At 36.0% G+C, this 19,155-nt stretch overlaps 3 protein-coding genes across 5 annotated transcripts; all 3 read right to left on the reverse strand.

The window, feature by feature from the left end:
• Positions 1 to 1,711: 1,711 nt before the first annotated feature.
• On the reverse strand, positions 1,712 to 4,883 carry LOC106747691. 2 transcript variants are annotated; one of them, XM_014625516.1, is made up of 7 exons: positions 4,736 to 4,883; positions 3,956 to 4,058; positions 3,752 to 3,864; positions 3,334 to 3,444; positions 2,974 to 3,177; positions 2,047 to 2,146; positions 1,712 to 1,864 (listed from the first exon to the last, which is right to left on the reverse strand). In XM_014625516.1, exons 1-4 carry the CDS (start codon positions 4,775 to 4,777, stop codon positions 3,391 to 3,393), a joined length of 312 nt encoding a protein of 103 aa, XP_014481002.1. In that variant the 5' UTR covers positions 4,778 to 4,883; the 3' UTR covers positions 1,712 to 1,864; positions 2,047 to 2,146; positions 2,974 to 3,177; positions 3,334 to 3,390. The 2 variants fall into 2 exon arrangements, with proteins under 2 accessions (XP_014481002.1, XP_014481093.1); XM_014625607.1 differs by lacking the exons at positions 1,712 to 1,864; positions 2,047 to 2,146 and having other exon boundaries at positions 2,611 to 3,177.
• A 316-nt stretch (positions 4,884 to 5,199) lies between these two features.
• Positions 5,200 to 9,661, reverse strand: LOC106747791. Of its 2 annotated transcripts, none has more exons than XM_014625731.1 (5): positions 9,550 to 9,661; positions 6,577 to 6,694; positions 6,370 to 6,485; positions 5,930 to 6,041; positions 5,200 to 5,772 (listed from the first exon to the last, which is right to left on the reverse strand). In XM_014625731.1, exons 1-5 carry the CDS (start codon positions 9,583 to 9,585, stop codon positions 5,693 to 5,695), a joined length of 462 nt encoding a protein of 153 aa, XP_014481217.1. In that variant the 5' UTR covers positions 9,586 to 9,661; the 3' UTR covers positions 5,200 to 5,692. The 2 variants fall into 2 exon arrangements, with proteins under 2 accessions (XP_014481217.1, XP_014481292.1); XM_014625806.1 differs by lacking the exon at positions 9,550 to 9,661 and adding an exon at positions 7,768 to 8,202.
• Positions 9,662 to 10,412: 751 nt separating this feature from the next.
• On the reverse strand, positions 10,413 to 13,562 carry LOC106749248. The gene is made up of 5 exons (XM_014628555.1): positions 13,426 to 13,562; positions 12,313 to 12,415; positions 12,103 to 12,221; positions 10,751 to 10,865; positions 10,413 to 10,596 (listed from the first exon to the last, which is right to left on the reverse strand). Exons 1-5 carry the CDS (start codon positions 13,471 to 13,473, stop codon positions 10,466 to 10,468), a joined length of 516 nt encoding a protein of 171 aa, XP_014484041.1. The 5' UTR covers positions 13,474 to 13,562; the 3' UTR covers positions 10,413 to 10,465.
• Positions 13,563 to 19,155: the final 5,593 nt, after the last annotated feature.

The following is a 19,155-nucleotide window of genomic DNA, read 5'->3' on the forward strand; positions in this document are numbered from 1 at the left end:
ATAGAGTTTTCTTGAAATGAAACGATACAATTTTTATTCAAATAAATAATATTTCGTATATGTTGTTTCTATGAAGCGAATTTTAGTCAAATAAATAGAAACGCAAATCTAAAGAAACTTTTTCTCTCTCTCTCTCTGTGTGCGTGCGTGCGAGCGTGCGTGTGCGTGTATGTGTGTGTGTATAAACTTGTTCTCTCTCTCTCTCTCTCCCTCCTTACCTTCCTCCCTCCCTCTTTCTCTCTCTTTCAATAGAATACCTCGCGCGCGTCGCGCAAAGTATCGCACGTATCGAGTAAGGCGAGATTTTCCTTGACGCTCTTGTCATCCTCCCTCGGCGAATGTCTTATTACGAATAGCCGTGGATTCCGGGGATATTTTTATTTGGATTTTACAGCGCGCAGATACGGTAGATCGGTAGCCGACGGAGCCCGTGAAAGGTCACAGGTGCCGCAATCCCGACGGTTATTTCCGCGCCGAATTATGAGCGCCTGCGAGGAGTCGACTCGTTAATTAATTAACGCTATTTGGTCAATTAAGATTTTTACCGTTTCCCAGCCATGCGGATGCGAGCGCGGCAATCACCTCTCTCGGCATTTCGCCGGGGGCCTCCGCCGAGCATTCGCTGCCGCGCATCGGCGGCGCAGCACGGTGGCGGTGCACCATGCGGGTCAGAGTTCATTGCAACCCGGCGGAATGATATGACCGAGAGAGAGAGAAAGAGAGAGAGTGTAACGTTATTTATCTTCGCGTGTGTAATTTATCACCAGCTGGCACGCGATAGTTACGGGGTAGAGAAGTGGATTTTCTTTACGAGCCGCACCGCGACTTCGTATTAATTGATCCCGAATCCCGCCGAGGGATTCTTGGCGCAGGAAGGAGAGGAAGGAACGGAGATCAACCGCCGAATATTTAGGTTAGGTTCGCTGAAACGCGTTTGTTGTGCGAGCGTGATATCCCGTGTACTATAACGGGGATGAAGTTACTACCGTGATTACGACTCGAATTCGATTCTCGCGGGAAAAATACACGCAAAAAAAGAATCATTATGAATTTAAGACTCGTATTCTCATATATAAGAAAGAATACGTAATCTTATATGAAGAAAAACTTACATTCACATGAAGACATTTTATATAGTTCCATTATAAATATATTCATATTATTTAAGAATAATTTTCATAAATTAAGAGGAAGAAGTATTAGATAGAAAGAACGATATCATGATACTGATGTAATTCTCAGTTTAAAGATATCGTTCTTTTAATCCGATATTTCTTCCTTACAACTCATAAAAATTATTCATGAATAACAAGATTATGTTATATTTTTACTGGAACTATGTAGAATTTCTTCATGCATATAAAAGCAAATTTTATCTTTATATAAGATTATATATTCCTGCTTATACAGGGTGTCCCAGACCAACCAGACAAACCGTAAAGGCGTAGAACGGATTTAAATGAACAAAAACGTCCTCTTTTATTTAAAATATAAAATTTCTAGTTATTTATTATTAAAAATAGACATGTGTACACAGAGAAAAAGTTTCTTTAGATTTAGTATTCCTATTTATTTGACTGGAATTTGTTTTAGTAAAACAGCATATATGAAATATTATTTGATTTGAAAAAAATTTTGTCTTTTCATTCAAGAAAGCTCGATTATTTAACGGAAAAAATTATTATTTGAAATAATATCTTTTAATCACATAATATATTATTTGGTTACGACAAGTGTGTAAAATGAAACAAATAATTTTTTCATTTGGAAATGGCAAAACATTTATGTCCGTTATATATCAATTGTCTTTCCTGTGTTTCTTTTCCATTCAGTGATGCTGTATCCGTGGGTGCCATATCATTCCCTAAATCGTATAAGTAATTTTAATTATGACAATATAACATCCTTAAGGACGTTCAAGTTAAAATATTTGATCAAATATTTGGTAAACGTATAATATATATATACATATAATTAGATTGTCAATAAAGTGGTATTATTCGAATTGCTCGAAATAATAAGTTTCATGTGCAAATGAGAGCTTACCAAGCGTTACATTTGAATTGTTGATGCATGTCTCTACGTCCTCCGTCGTCATGTTTGCATCAACCATTCTTCCCACGATATCTACATGTATGCTCATTGCCTGTAATCGATAAGAAAAATCAAAATCTTTGTAAGACAATCGAGGGGACGGTTCATCAAGGAATTTTGACGAAACGAAATCTTGTCCTCACATTTTGACTGTTGCGAATACGATATGAGATTAAATATTTTCATCAGATTGAATATTTTGTTACTTGTTACTTGGAAACATTGTGCATATTTTATATACGATAAAATGTAATATTTTATTATTGATCGTAGGAATGAAGGTTATCGCGCGCAACTTCAGCACAAATTCTCAAGCGAGGTAAAGAGAATTTCATTAGTCATCATTCGCTGAAGTTCGACATGTTTATATTTTCACGAAGTCACTGATAGAAAGGAACGGAAATAAAAAATTGGAATGCGTGAAAGTTTGATTTTTTATTAATCACCGGAACTATCGTTTTCGTACTTTTGCTTAAATTAAGTGATCCCCGGAATAAAAGAAGTGAATTATTCGAAAATGTCTATCGGTTTTTTATTTCTTTTTCTTTGTGTTACATAGGTAAGTTTGTTCCTTTACAAATATTTGGTTGTATAAACGTTTTACAGCAATATTATGTACTTAAAATCTGTTTACTGGAAGAGAAAAAGTTTTTCCGTAATTAAAGAATTTGAAATTCTACGAATAACTTACGATTCAATTACGAATAATTAGATAGTGTATATGAATAAAAATGTAATAAATGAAAACTTCATTAAGGCGTAGGCGACTAGTACTTTCAAAAACTGTTGGTTTGTGTCCTTTCCTGTCTCAGGTCAGTAATCTATATAAGGAGACATAAACATTTTTTACATACTTTCCTTGACTTCCGTTTCTCTTACCTTTATGTAATCGTAACATTGTTGGAGTTTAAAAAACTCTATGTATTTTAGAGTTGAGAAGTTCTTCACATATAATAATATATAGCGCTCAATTCTTATTCTTTATTCATTATTATTGTTGTTGTTTTAAACGGCGTTTCATTTCATTCACGTAACAGATCATGAATTTGAGACTCATTTCACAGTCGTTGGTAATGCTCTTAACTGAAACATAAAAATGGGAAGGTACGGTTTATAATTATATTCAATCGCGTTCAACTAATTTGGTCATCAGCATATTATGCATAATAACAGATTCCAAGAATCAACGAATGACCTTAGATTTTTTAGCGATATTTTATATGTGTTCATAATATTTACTCCGATCATCGCATGTGTCCATTGATTGGTGTGCCATGCGTACTTTGTCAGGACCAATTAAATGCGAACCATTTCTTTAGCCTTTTCCAAATCCAATGGCTTTCCTGTCACCTGGAATTGATATATGAAGGAGATGATATAGATGTGCAGAGAATAAAAATATACGGATATAAAATATAAATCATGTATGTGACGTAATTATTGGCATTAAATTATGTTAATTTATATAACATAAATTATAATCAATAGCTTTTAAATTAAACTTAAATGTTAACTTAAAACAAAGATCAAAACCAATTCATGTCGATCAAAGATCAGTTGTCCAATAAGATATAAATAAAATATTTTCTTTTCTGTGTATATGTATGAATATTTGATCAGCATATTTGATAAATTACTTATCGTGGTTGATTCTTACCATTTCTTTTTTCCGGCGTAAACAGTTAAAAAAGCATTCGATTTTTAAAACCTTGTCGTCGGAATCTGTATGTAAGTTGTCTACTATAATTTGGCCAAAGTCCGCTATATCCTCTAGAAAATATAGAATCGATTAGATTGTCATTAAAATAGCATCATATTAATTGCCCGAAATAATAAAATTTACGCGCAAATGAGAGCTTACCGGGAGTTACGCTTGTCTTGTTGATGCATTCCTGCACTTCTTCCGTCGTCAAGTTTATAAGACTCGCAACTTTTTCCACAAAAAATATGTCCACGCCCATTGTCTATAATGTACAATAAGAATAAAAATCTTTATAAGATAGTCGGAGAAGATGGTTCAACAAGGAATTTCGACGAAGAAGTATGTTTCACGGTAAATAATTAGTTTTTTATAGGATAGATAGAGAATCAACGGAGGCTTGAAGGAAATAAGGAATTTCTTTGATGAAGATTGGTGGTGGACTTTTAATCCATTTTTCCGCTAATGATTTTATTATCATCGCGTTATGTTATTAACAACACGATATTATTGTCATCGCGTTCTGTTATTAACAACAATTGCATGTAAATAAAATATGACTAACATGAGTCGATCGCAGTTGCCAAGTGCAATAATATTAATACTTTAATGGGAGTGTGAGAATATACAACTGTACATTTTGCTATTTGGGTTATGGTTCGAAACAAATGCAGTCGGCAATTTTTGGTAAATATGGATCTATTGAATGTTAAAGCATTTGCGATGACTGCGATACCCAGCATATAATCTTTATATTATTGACACTTCTGATTGGCATTGTACTTAAAAAAATTGCAGTTAAAAAAATTTTCGTGATCATTGATTCGCGACAAACGTTGGATCGGTTTAGGATTAATTCTGCGATGGATATAGAGGGTCTCATTTCATATGGGCTTTGCTCACATTTACGTTACATAGATACATAGTTATATAGATACTTACGGCGACGACGAGTGTGAAGAAAAACAAGAGCGTTCGCTTCATATTTCGATTCGGAATTCAGTTTCTTTGTCCGCGAAAATTGACACTGACGGTAAAGTCTTTCACACTCTTCCAGCTACGGACTGTCGTCGATATCGCGATATATAGTATTTATACACTGTGCACTGTGCTACGATAAAATATCATAGTTATAGTCCACAGGAGCGAAGGTTATCGCGTGCAATATCAGTAAAAATTCCAAAATGACGTAAAGAGAATTTTATCAGTCATTATTCGAAGTCCGACTTGTTTATATTTTCGCAAACACACTGATGGATAGGAACGGAATTAATATAATTGGAATCCGTAAACGTTTGATTTCTTATTAATCACCCAAACTGTCGTCTTCGTACTTTTACCTAAACAACAAACAAACAAAATGATCCCCGGAAAACAAGAAATGAATTACAAGTAAATTTCTCTCACTTTTTTATTTCTTCTTTTTTGTATTACATAAGTATGTTATCTCTTTCACAAATATTTTGTTATATAAGTGTTTTGTAGGAATATTATGTATTCAAAATCTGTTCACTGAAAATGAAAAAGTTTTGCCAAAGTATAGAAACTAAAATTCTACGAATCACTTACGATTCAATTACGAATAATTAGATAGTGTATATGTATAAAAATATAATGAATAAAACTATTAAAGCATATAATTAGTATAATAATAATAATTAGTATTTTCAACAACTGTTGGTCTTTATCCTTTTCTTTCTCAGGTCAGTGGCCTATACAGAGAGACATAAATATTTTTCACACAATTTTTCCTGACTTCCGTTCCCTACTTTGTTTTTATGTAATCGGAATATTGTTGGAGTTTGAAAGATTCATGGTATGTGTCTTATAGTTGGGAAGTTCTTCACATATAATAATATACAGTGTTTAACTCTTATTTTTTTTTCATTACTATTATTGTTACTTTAAACGTCGTATTTCAACATTGTAACATACTACGAACTTGAGGCCTACTTCACATTCGTTGGTAATGCTTTTAACTGAAATATAAAAAAGTGAAGGTACAGTTTATAATTATAGTCAATCGTGTTCAACTAATTTAGTCATCAGCATATTATGCATAACAACAGATTCCAATAATCAACAAATGACCTTAGCTTTTTTTTGCGATATTTTATATATGTTCGTAATATTTACCCTGATCGGCACATGTGTCAATTGTTTGGTGCACTCTGTGTACTTTGTCAGGATCAGTTACCTTAGTGCGCATTTCTTTAACCTTTTCAAAATTTATTTGCGTACCCGTCACCTAGAATTGATGTATGAATGTGATGAAAGGTGTATAAAAAATAAAAATTTGCCGATATAAAGTATAAATCGTGTGTATCATGTAATTATTGATATTAAATGATGTTAATTTATATAAATTAAATTATAATCCATAGCTTTCAAATTGATCTTAAATGTTAACTTAGGACAAAGATCAAAACTAACCCACATCGATTAAAAACTAGTTGCTCAATAAGATATGAATAGAATATTTTTTTTGTGCGTGTACGTGTGTGCGTGCTCGCACATGTGTATATGTGTATTTGGCCAGTGTATTTGAAAAATTATTCATCGTAATTGATTCTTACCATTTCTTTCTTCCGGAATAAACAGTTGGTAAAGCAACCCATTTTTAAAGCCCTGTCGTCGGAATCTATAGTATGTAAGTCGTCTTCTATAATTCGGTCAACGTGCATTATATCCTCTAGAAAATATAGAATCGATTAAATTGTTAATAAAGCTGTGTCATTCGAATTACTGGAAATAATAAAATTCATCCGCAAATAAGAGCTTACTGGGCGTGATGCTTGTCTTGTTGAAGCATTCCTGCACTTCCTCCGTCGTCAATTGCATATTAAATGCAATACTGTTCACGAATGCGTCCTCTTCCGTGGGGTATTGTCGAGACATTGTCTATAAAGAAAGACAAGAATCAAAATCTTTGTAGGACAGTTGTAGGAGACAGATCAATAATGAATTTTGACAAAAAAGTATGTTATACGGTGAATAACCAGATTTCTTATAGGATAGATAGAGAATCGACAAAGGCTTGAAGGAAATGAGGAATGCCTTTGAGGAAGATTTGTGGTGGATTTTGAATATACTCTTTCGCTAATAATTATTATTGTCATCGCGTTTTGCTTTTAACAACAATTATACGATAATAGAATATGGCTAACAAGAGTCGATCGCAGTTGTCAAGCGCAATAATATTATTAGGTGTTCTGGTCAGGTTTGAGAGATTTTTTACAAAAAACTCGTTTATTTTAAAAAGACGTTAAAATACATTTTGTTCAAAATATTTTCCACTTGCTAGAACTTTTTCCCATTTTTCCAATTTTTCTGGCAATAGATGAATTTCCGCGGTAAAAGAAATGTTCGTCTTTCAAAGTAATCCATTCATTGAGACATTTTTGTACTTCATCATATGTTTCGAAGTGCAGGTCAGCAAAGCTGTGCTGCATCGATCGAAATAAGTAATAATCTGAAGGAGCACACTCTGGCGAATATGCGGCATGTGGTAAGACTCCCCAATGAAATGCCGATAACGTATCTTTAACTGCTTTTCAACGTGTGGTCGAGCATTCTCGTGCAACAAAAATACTTCGCGTCTTTTTTAGCCTGTTATTGGAAGTTTCTGGTTCAAAGCACGATTGAAATCGATTAATTGTTGTTGATAAAGCTCAGCAATGATTGTTTGATTCGGTTCAAGCAGCTCAAAATACACGAGGCCTTTCATGTCCAGCCAATGCATAACGAAACCTTACTTCCGGGAATATGCGTTTTGGAGTCGGTATCGATGGTTGTCCTGAATTTACCCACAATTTTTTACGCTTAGGATTATTATAATATATCCATTTTTGATTTCTGGTTATAATTTGATGATGACAAAAACTGCTTCTTTTTATGACAAGAAAGCAACGAGGTGCAAATGGTTAAACAATTTTGAATAATCAATTCAGACAATTCGTGTGGAACCCATTTACCTTCTTTTGAATTTTTCCCAATGCGTGTAAACGATCAGAAACGGTTGATTTACCAACATTTAATACTTTAGCTAATTCTTCAAGCGTTTAAGCTGAGTTTTCGTGCAACAATGCCTGCAATTCGGGATCTTCGAACTTTTTCGGTTGACTTGGACCTTCTTTGTCTTTGTCTTTCAAATTGAAATCACCACTTTTAAATCGTCGATACCAGTACTCACACGTTTTAACTAATGGAGCAGACTCAAAAGAAGTTTCTGAGATAAATAGGTGAGCTTCGCAGCAGGTTTCTTCGAATCATAGTAATAAAGTAATAGATGACAAAAATGCTCCTTGTCACGTTCCATTTTCAATCACACTATATAGTACGGTTATGTTTCCGAATACACAAGACCTGTGTCAAATGATTTGTGGAAATGTCCAAGCTTTGAAATGATGTACCAACTTTCAAAATGTCTCTAATAGATTTGTAGCCATAGCCATTTACAGTGAGCCCTCAAAACTAATCGGAACATTTAATACTCTAATGAGAGTGAGAGGATGTAATTGTATTCTGACGGATTAACACGTACTAATATAATTGCTGTCTATCGACGTACGTGACCAAATAATAATAAATTTTACACGTCAGAATTCATCTTATCTATAATGTTTTTCTTAATTTTATTTTTATACAAGGTGTCCCAGAACCATGGGGAGAAGTTTCGTGTTGGTGTAGAACGGATTGAGGTGAATAGTAGTCTTCTACAATGTTGCAAACAACATGCTACATTTCGAATTATTAATGATTGAAAATGGCCATATATTAGGTTACTTAAGCTAACTAAAAAATTTGCGTATTATTTGCAAAATGGTCTTTTTTGCTTAGAACGGTCTAATCTACAAGTAGATAACAGCTATTGCACTTAGCGACAGATATCAATATTAACCTTGAACTTTGACTTTAAACTTGTCGTTAGTTACAACAACTGTCATGTACTTGCTGATTAAGCCACTTATCAAAATGTTCCGCTTAAAAGACGTTCCCACTCTCTCAATTAATTAACGATCATAAGAATTATAGTTAACTTTCCACAATATCGCAAAACAACTTCCCAGATAGTAATGATGGTCGCGTTTTATCACAATGTGTTGTCATACTATGATTGTAACTTAATATATTTTTTAAACATCATTACGTGATTAACATTACATAAGCACAAAATATTTACAAATAACGTGTGTACGTTCTTGAGATGAGTATGATAAATGATATATATTTTCTTGACATCACGAACGAAATCTGAGCACACATTTGTATTTTGTCCTCATGTTTTGACTATTGTGAATATGATATGAGGTCAGATTAAATACATTTTGCAATCTAGAATTTGGTTTGAAACAAATGCGGTCAACAAATTTTGGTAAATATGAATCTGTTGAATGCTAAAACATCTGTGATGACTGCGATACCGAACGTAGAATCTTTATATCTGACGCTTCTCATTGGCGTAATACTTGTAAGAGTTGAACAAATTTTCGCGATCATTAACCCTTTGGGTACATTTGACGAGTGAGACTCGTCATCTGCTTACTTGGGCATAAAATGTATTACTTTTACATATTAATCTATATAGCGACAAATTAAATCCGTCCCATGGGCATAGAAATCTTCAAATAATTCAGTACTCAAAGGGTTAATACGACAAACGTTGAATCTATTTTGGATTAATTCTGCGATTGATGATGAAGGACCTTAATTTCATTCGCGCTTCGCTTATATTTATGTGTTACATAGACACTTACCATGAGCGTGAAGAAAAATAAGAATGTTCGTTTCATGTTTCAATTCAGAATTTGCTTCCTTATCCGTAAATTGATTCTGACGAGAAAATACTTCACACTCTTCCAACTATGAACTGTCGTTGATATTGCTGTATACGGTATTTATATAATGCTTCGATAAAATATAATACTTGGTTATAGTTCGTAGGAGCGAAGGTTATTGCGATCAACATCAAACAAAAAATTCCAACGCAACATAAAGAGAATTCTGTCAGTCGCCGAAGTGTTTATATTTTATCGAAGTTACTGATAGACAGGAACGGAATTAATATGTTTGGAATGCGTAAACATTTGATTTGTTATTAATTACCGAAACTGTTGTCTTCGTACTTTTGCCTAAACAAAATGATCCCCGGTATACAAGAAATGAATTACAAGAAAATTTTTATCAGTTTTTTATTTCTTCTTCTTTGTATTACATAAGTATGTTATCTCTTTCACAAATATTTTCTTATATAAGTGTTTTATAGGAATATTATTTATTCAAAATTTATTCTGAAAGAGGAAAAGTTTTTCTGAAGTAGAGAAACTGAAATTCTACAAATGACTTACGATTCAATTACGAATAATTAGATAGGGTATGAATAAAAATGTAATGAATAAATCTATGAACGCAACGTAACTAATACTTCCAAAAACTGTTGGTTTGTGTCATTTCCTGTCTTAAATCAATGATCTATAGAGGAAGACATAAATATTTTTTTACATATTTTCCTGACTTCCGTTCCCTGCTACTTTGCCTTTATGTAATCGTAATATTGTTGGAGTTTGAAAGACTCATGGTATGTATGTTAGAGTTGAGATGTTTTTAACATATAATAATATATGGTGCTTAATTCTTATTCTTTATTTATTATTATTATTATTGAACGGATATCTAATCAACTATATCAATATCATTAGGGACACAGGATTCAGTATTGGTTTCTTGTGTTCTACGGCGTCGCATTTCATCCATGAAACAGACTAAGAATTTGATGGTTGCTTCGCACTCGTTATGACTTTTAACTGAAATGTAAAAATGGGAAGGTACAGTATATAATTCTAGTCAATCGCGTTCAACTAATTTGGTCATCAACATATTATGCATAATAACAGATTCCAAGAATCAACGAATGACTAGTTATTTTAGCGATATTTTATATGTGTTCATAATATTTACGGTGATCGGCGCATGTGTCCATGGATGGGTGTGCTATATGTATTACGCTATCATCAATTAACGGGGAGTGCACCATTTTTTTAACCTTTTCCACATCTATTTGCGTACCCGTTACCTGGAATTGACGTTTGAAGGTGATATTATTGATGTGTAGAGAATAAAAACATACAGATAAATATAAAATATAAATCATATATATCATGTAATTATTAGTATTAAATGATGTTAATTTATATAACTTAAATTATAATCAATAGCTTTCAAATTAAACTTAAATGTTAACTTAAAACAAGAATCAAAACTCATTCACGTCGACCAAAGACCAGTTGTCTAATAAGATATAAACAGAATATTTTCTTTGTGAGTATATATAGGGTGTCCCAAAATTCACGCAAGATTTGAATTTTGCGCCATTTGTGCGGTAAAGTATTGAACGAAAAAAGAAGACAGCGTGACAGCTGACAGTTCAGGGTTATTAAAAATTGAGCGCTACACGAAAGAATAACGCGTTTTCATTGTTGAGCAATATTTTAAAAATAATGAAGGTTTGGCAGCTACAGTTCGCAATTTTCGCACAAAATATGGTCGGAATAGTGATTTAATTTCATCAACTATGAAAAGATTAATTAAAAAATTTAGGGAGACTGGATCATTAGTGATCTTGCATCCACAACGTGTCACTGTTTGGTGCGGATTTTGGGCTGGAGGCATCATCGGACCATTCTTTTTCGAAAATGTGGCTGGTCAGGCAATAACAGTTAATGGTACTCACTATCGCGACATGATTATCCAGTTTTTGTGCCTAAATTGCAAGATATGGATGTGAACGACATGTTGTTTCAACAAGACGGTGCCACATGCCATACAGCCCGAGAAACAATTCAATTACTGCATGAGTCATTTCCTTTTCCGTTTTGGTGATCAGAATTAGCTGCCCAGATCATGCGATTTAACGCCGTTGGACTTTCTTCTTTGGGATTTTTTGAAGTCTTAGGTTTATACCAACAAGCCCACGACCACCCACGCCTTGAAGGAGGAAATTGAGCGCTGTATCAACGAAATTCAGCCACATTTATGCAAAACGATCATGGAAAATTTCAACAAAAGAGTGCGTGCCAGCAAAGCCGTGGAGGCCATTTACCCGATATGCTATTCCATACATAACCCTATACTGTATACTTTATGAATCAATAAAAAATTTACAATTTTTAATAATAAACCTGTGTTTTCTATCAAAATTACTTCTTGCGTGTATTTGGGGACAACCTGTATATATGCGTGCGTACATGTGTGCATGCATGCATGCGTGTATATGTATATTTGATAAAATATTCATCATTGTTGATTCTTACCATTTCTTTCTTCCGGAGTAAACAGTTGACAAAGCAGCCGATTTTTTCACCGTTGCCGTCGATATCTAGGCTTTGTAAGTCATCTGAGTCTTCAAGTTGTTCATAGAACTGTAAATTCTCTAGAAAATATAGAAACGATTAGGTTGTCAGTAAAGTAGTATCATTCGAAATGCCCGAAATAATAAAATTCACGCGCAAATGAGACCTTACCGAACATTAGGCCTGCGTTGTTGATACAAGCCTGCACTTCCTCCGTCGTCATGTTTGTACCATACGCAATATTTCTCACCATTTGTACTGGAACGTTCATTGTCTGTAATGGACAACAAGATAATGGACAAAATCTCTGTAGTAGGAGGAGACAATTCAATATAGAATTTTGACGAAGAAGCATGTTTTACAGCGAATAATAAGTTTTCTTATAGGATAGATGGAAAATTGACAGAGGTTTGAAGGATATTGGGAATTTCTTCCAGGAAGATTTGCAGTGCACTTTTAATATATTTTTTTTACTAATAATTTTTATTAACATCGCGTTTTGCTATTAATAACATTCACACGAAAATAGAATATGGCTAACAAAAGTCGATCGCAATTGTCAACCGCTTAATATTAATACCTTAATAAGAGTGAAATTATGTAATTATATTCTGGCGGATTAACATATACTGATATAATTGCGGGCTTTTAATGTATGTGGCCACATAATAACGAATTTTACACCCCAGAACTTATCCCATCTATAACATCGATCTCTATTTCATTTTTATGCAGAATGTCTCAAAACCACGGGGACAAATTTTGTGAAGGCATAGAACGGATTGAGGTGAATAGTAAAGTCTTCTACAATTTTGCAAACAACATGCAACATTTCGAATTATTAATGATCGAAAATGGCCATATATTAAGGCTTCTTAAACCAACTAAAAAATTTGCATATTATTTGCAAAATGGTAAAGATCTTTTCTGCTTAGAGCGGTCTAATCTACGAGTAAATAACAGCTATTGCATTTAGCGACAGATATCAGTATCTTGAACCTTGAACCTCGAACCTTGAACCTGCCGTTAGATAAAACAGCTGTCATGTACTTGCAGATTACTTTAGTAAATGTGGATCTATTGAATGTTAAGGCATCTGCGGTACCGAGCGTACAATATTTATACACTAATGCTTCCGATTGGCGTTATCGTTATAAGAGTTGAACAAATTTTGGTGACCACTGATGCGACAAACGTTGAATTTAATTAGGGTTAATTCTGCGATAGATGTAAAAGGATTTTTATTTCATTTACCCTCTGTTTATATTTACGTGTTATACTTACACTTACGGCAACGACGAGCGTGAAGAAAAGCAAGAGCGTTCGCTTCATGTTTCGATTCGGGATTCGCTTCTTTGGGCGTGGCAATTGATTTAGGCAGGAAAATACTTCACGCTCTTCTAGCTGTGAACTGTCGTCAATATCGCGATCACGGTATTTATACACTGCGCACTATGCTACGATAATAAAAAATATAATTCTTAATTCGTAGGGGCAAAGGTTATCGCACACAACATTCACACAAACTTCAAAGTGAGATGAAAAAAATCCCATCAGTCGCTGAAGTTGACGTATATGTCGAAAATGACCTATATATAGAAAATCGTGGTGTGATCTATATAGTGAGACATAAATAATATTTTTTACACACTTTCCCTGATTTTCGTTCCATATTTTGTCTTTATATAATATATATTATATAATATATAAAGACAAAATATTGTCGGAGTTTGAAAGACTCATATTAATAATAATCGGATCTGATATCAAAGACTAACTCGAGTTTATCTTCATCATACTTATTTGATCCAAATAAATTGTCCAAGTAAAATATTTATCTGATCCAAATAAAATTTACTTGATCCAAGTAAAAACTTGCTAAGGACTGTTGAAGTAATTATTTATTCGAATCTAGCATTTCTTTCTGTACTTCAAGTATCAAATAGGCAAATCGAGCATCTTAAGGCGCGCACACACCTAGTGAACGAACAAACGGCGAACCCAAACTATCGTTGCTTATATTTAGGAAAACGTATGTCGCCGAACAAATACGAACTGAACATTTCGGGCCGATTTGCTCACAAAGTGGCTTGTCAGATAGTTTCAAAGGAAATTTGTGCGTGTGAATACATTGTATGTTTGCTGTTCGGTCGTTGTTCGTTTACCAGCGCCTGTACACGCGCCTTTATATAAACGTGTCGCGCATGTGTTAACTGATCCTACATTCCTCCTCCGGACCTGTCTGTTCGACTATATTACAACAATTTCGCCCGATCCTTCTTCCTCGCAGCGCTCGATTACTATTTCGGCGACGAGCGGCGACGGTAGTGACGATAGCGGCGGCCTTTTTAAAAGGCCGTTAACCACGACGAGGGGTACCCCCGATGGCAGATGGCACGATTGATAGATCGGAACGGACTAAATCTCGCGATATCTTACGTCATAAACGCCGCGGATACTGGGGTCGATGAGGGGGGAGGGGGGAGGAGGGGAGCATAATTATTCGCGCGATGCGCCTGCCACCTGACGCTCGTAACGAGTTAAGTCGACTTGACTCGATCGGGTAGGGAACAAGGTCGGCGGAGGTACGGGCGCGAAGTGTCACGATGATATTCATCGATCTCTTTTCGTGTAAACGCCTCTCTCTCGCGCGTTATTTATTCGGGATGAGTTGTCCGCGATTTATCACGCCGCCCGTGGCCGGTAGCATTTGCGTGCGCATTTACTGCGCCAGATTACACATAGCGCAGCCGTAGTCGAGCGGCGTAATCCAGGTGTTGAGCGAGGTACGTCGCTCGGCTGAGATTTACGTCCGCGCAAAAAACAACGCGGATATCAGCCTTCGGAACACAACGACGGTGCTCGGCACCGGCATCTGACTTACGCGAACTCTCCATGATGAGGGAAAGAGAGAGAGAGAGAGAGAGAGAGAATCCGTCGTCCTGCTCTTTTCCCTCTCTCGCTCGGACAACGGTCCGCGGACGTGTCTTCTCTTTTTTTTTTTCTTTTTTTTGTCAGAGATCGTGATTGCAGATCAGTGAAGAATTCCTCCGAGACCACGACTTTCTTTATTTGTATCCAGACTGTTTCTCGGCTACAGTATATCACAGCAGTAGATAGATCGAACTTTTTAAGTAGAATTACACCGATCGCCAGCGAGCTATAACAACGGTACGAACGGTACAACGGCATAAAAGATTCTTTGTTTTTTGCTTTGTTATTTCTATTTGTGTTCTATCTGTATTCTTCTGTGGAGAAGAGGAAGGGATCGTATGTACGATACGAGGATGTTGTGATATCATGAAAGTATCGATATTAATGTTGAAAGGGGTATGCGATTAAAATTATCGATATCATTATATGATATCAGTATCAACGTAAGAACAAAGTATCGATACTGATACTGGTATCGAAGCTTAAAAATACTAAAAATTAGGAGAAATATAAAAATCAGAGAAGGATTAGGTCTTTTGAAAGCTGCTTTTGAGGATTTCGTATGTCTACACATAATATTTTTACTATAATATAAAGATAATTCTACCTTCTGCACCAGATTTCTTTTTCTTCTGCGATTTGAAAATCTTAAAAAGGACGTGTTAAGGCTATCGTGTCCTCGCTGTAATTGCCTTACCTTTCGAAAAAGGATTACTGATTGTGATAAATTGATCGGTAATAAATTGTTACTCAATAATTGCTTAAATTGTTATTCAATAATTTTATTTCCTATGAATAATAAAACTATTGAGCAATAATAATTTATCACAGCCGGTAATAATTTTTCGTAAGGGTTGTTTGATGACGTCAGAAACGAGAAATCATATGCCAAAAATTATTGCGGTACACGCGGAAATAAAACAATGTACGCATAAAATGACACTCGTGATCAATTCCGCATATTTTTTGTCTGAACGAGTTTCTTTTACCCTAGCAATTGATAAATAATCGTAAAATTAACGTAATAGAAATCATGAGAAAAGATAGGTTTAAAACATAAGTTGTATGTTGCATTAATTTTCACGAAGCAAAAATACATGATATTTTGAAAATCGCTTGAATGAAAAATTAATAAAAGAAAGATGTCGAAACAAAGTATCAGTGTGGGTACAAATGTCGAAAGAAAATATCGGCACACAAGTACCTGGTATTGAAAGAAAAATATCGATATCAATATTAATAATATCGATATCAGTAGTATCACAACATCCCTAACGTGACGTGTCTCGAGAAATGGGAGTGAAGTGTGTACACTGTTAGAATCTCTCTCGATGCGTGAACCGAAAATTCGAAAATCGGGGTTGCGTCATACAACACGTTACAGATCACGCGATTGTGCGAGAGAAAAAGAGGCGAACCGCTCGTAGAAGTCATTGAATCGACACGTTTACTATCGCTAATTAGACATTTTATTGCCGCCAGAGACATCTTCCGCGCAAAGACATATCATGGATATCGTCGTATCGTATTTAAAAAAATGATCTCAGCGAGTGGATCGATGTGGAATAGTCTAGACACATTGTATAAAATTTTGGGCGCTCGGGAGATGGATCGTGTGTCGGTGGTACAAACGCAAATTAATAACATTTCACTGATTTTACGACACGAGTGAGAATAGTCATTTCTGATGTACCTTTATTTGTTGAACATCCGAATCTCTTGTCCAAATTTCGCTGTCACGTCACAATTTTGAGAGAAATGGTATCAAAGTGACTCAGAAACGACGATTTTGAGAGTTCTCGTGACGTTGTAGCATAGGCAGTACATTTTTTTTCTAAACATTGTTAATGCCACGTTAAAGTGTCAACTTTAAAATGCATTTCACTTCGTCTTCGTGCGATTTCTTTTTTTCGAGATATGGCTAATCAAAAACAGTCGTCAACGTTAATCACTGGGCAGAACAATGTTCTTTGCACGGGTGTGATTAGTCGTTTCCGATGTACTTTTGCCTGCTGAATGTACGGATCCGTTGTCCAAATTTCGCTATCACGTCACAATTTTGAGAAAAAAAAACATAAGATAATAAGATAAGATAGAGATAAGAAGATACACACACACATATATACACACACACATGGGATCAGATCAGCGCCACATTCACGTCGTTGAACCTGGTTATCCTAAATCCAAGTGCGAGTATCTTATCTTTTTATCTTATTCTTTTTGTTCTCAAAATCCTGACATGATAGCGAAATTTGGACAACGGATTCGTGTTCGGCAGGTAAAAATACACAATGGCAATGACTATTCGCGCTCGCGTCGCGAAAAAGGTCGAATTTTGTGTAATAATAATCGGACGCGCCTGCGCGTCGGTTGACTACGAATATAATCTTTCTTTCCGCTTTTTTTCTTTCTTTTTCTCTTCTTTCTCTTTTTGATTGAAGTCGCGCCGTGAACGCGAGCGGGAAAATAATTTGTTCCGCGCACGCGACACCTCGCGCCGTCGCACATTCACACATATACATGTACTGCACATTCAGCTGCTCGACCGATCGTTAGTCGTCGATGCGAACGTTTTAACGAGGAGCTTGCGCCGTTCTCAGGCGCGTTCTCGATGCCTCTGTATTTGTATATACATATATATATATATATATATTTTTTTTTTACATACACACACTTCACGTATAAAATAATAGAAATATATCTCACCCTGTGCGCGCGCGCACGCACACCGCATAGGTGCGCGGAAGACGGTGCACGGATAAGGTAAAGAGAGACGGGTCCAACATTCACGAACGTATCCTTGACACCTACCTGCGATCAAGCTGCACATGCGACAGTACAATGAGACATCGTCTTGGCGGTGACATAATAGCTGCGCTCGCTCGCGATATCCTATCCCTCGCGCGTCGTTTTTGCGTCTAATCGCTGCAACCGTGGCGCGCTCCGTGTTTTGATCTACTCGCGCTTTTAAGCCGTGCCTATAAATTAAACGTGCTCCCTACAGTCTCTAATCGGGAGCTGCCACTTTCGATACACTCACAGCATGCCGCAGCGCGTGAGGGGATAATTAAATTATTGTTATCAAATAATTAAATTATCTGTTTACCAATGTTATTCGTTTCGTAAGAAGTATCGTGTTAGTACATTGTTTACTTTGTTAATGGCAAACACATACGACAAAATTAAAGGAAAATCATTCTTGCAACAATAGTTTTGTCGTGTTAAATTTTTACGATTATAATTTTTAACGGACTGCGTAGAAATATTCTCGTCGCTCAACGGAAACTGCGAAAAGGTGGTGCTCTCTCCCGTCGAGAAGAAATGTTCTATGTTTCCTCTTGCTAGAACTCGGGCAAGAAAGTTTCGAGTGCTGCGAGTGTATCAGAAGCGGCAACTCCGCCCCTAATACCGGATATGTAAGAACAGATCGCGGAGGACGTTTAAATGTTGTTACAGCGTGCAACCTACCGTGGCGGCCGCGTGTGTCGATTACGTCTCTACCTAAAGTGACAACCAGTTTTCGGCGCGTGTCCTCTCGGCTCGTGACGAGGAGAGGCGAATTCGTCTAGCGAGTGTGTTTCCGGACCTCCTGCGCCATCCGGAGCGCGTGTAGCTTCACTACGTGCCGCGGTGCTTTCGGATCGCTCGCGCGATCACGGCGAAATGAAACACCTCTTCTCTCTCTTTCTCTCTCTTTCTCGCTCGCTATCTCTATCTCTAGGCGAGTCACGATGCCCGAGAAAAAAAAGGAAGAAGCGGTGACGCGAATGTCCCCGCGAGTCACTTATTACTATCGAATCGTCGTACCGTTGACCGGAAATAAATATGGAAACCTCATGCTCCGTCTCGAATCCATAACTTTCATAACAAGCATGATTGTGATCATTGTACGTGGTTCCGGTGTGATAAATTCGACTGGTAATGCCGATAACGCGAAGTTGAAAAAGATCTATCCGACGACAATAAACGAAGCGTGGATGCGTGCACGATGATGGGGCGACAATGATGGAGAGACAACGATGAATAAATAAAGGGAGAAAGAAAGAGAGAAAGAGATACGCTGAGAAGAAAAATTGC

The sequence above is a fragment of the Dinoponera quadriceps genome, unplaced genomic scaffold (assembly GCF_001313825.1).
Source record: "Dinoponera quadriceps isolate SergipeBrazil2010 unplaced genomic scaffold, ASM131382v1 scaffold123, whole genome shotgun sequence".
In the NCBI taxonomy this organism is placed as follows: Eukaryota; Metazoa; Arthropoda; class Insecta; order Hymenoptera; family Formicidae; genus Dinoponera; species Dinoponera quadriceps.

Coding starts and splice junctions, on each gene's coding strand:
- LOC106747691 (XM_014625516.1), bottom strand. CDS start 4,777: ATGAAGCGAACGCTCTTGTTTTTCTTCACACTCGTCGTCGCC. Junction 4,059..4,735: donor TCTTCACACTCGTCGTCGCC/GTAAGTATCTAT, acceptor TGTACATTATAG/ACAATGGGCGTGGACATATT. Junction 3,865..3,955: donor CAAGACAAGCGTAACTCCCG/GTAAGCTCTCAT, acceptor TATATTTTCTAG/AGGATATAGCGGACTTTGGC.
- LOC106747791 (XM_014625731.1), bottom strand. CDS start 9,585: ATGAAACGAACATTCTTATTTTTCTTCACGCTCATG. Junction 6,695..9,549: donor TATTTTTCTTCACGCTCATG/GTAAGTGTCTAT, acceptor CTTTCTTTATAG/ACAATGTCTCGACAATACCC. Junction 6,486..6,576: donor CAAGACAAGCATCACGCCCA/GTAAGCTCTTAT, acceptor TATATTTTCTAG/AGGATATAATGCACGTTGAC.
- LOC106749248 (XM_014628555.1), bottom strand. CDS start 13,473: ATGAAGCGAACGCTCTTGCTTTTCTTCACGCTCGTCGTTGCCGTAAGT. Junction 12,222..12,312: donor CAACGCAGGCCTAATGTTCG/GTAAGGTCTCAT, acceptor TATATTTTCTAG/AGAATTTACAGTTCTATGAA. Junction 10,597..10,750: donor GGACACATGCGCCGATCACC/GTAAATATTATG, acceptor TTTACATTTCAG/TTAAAAGTCATAACGAGTGC.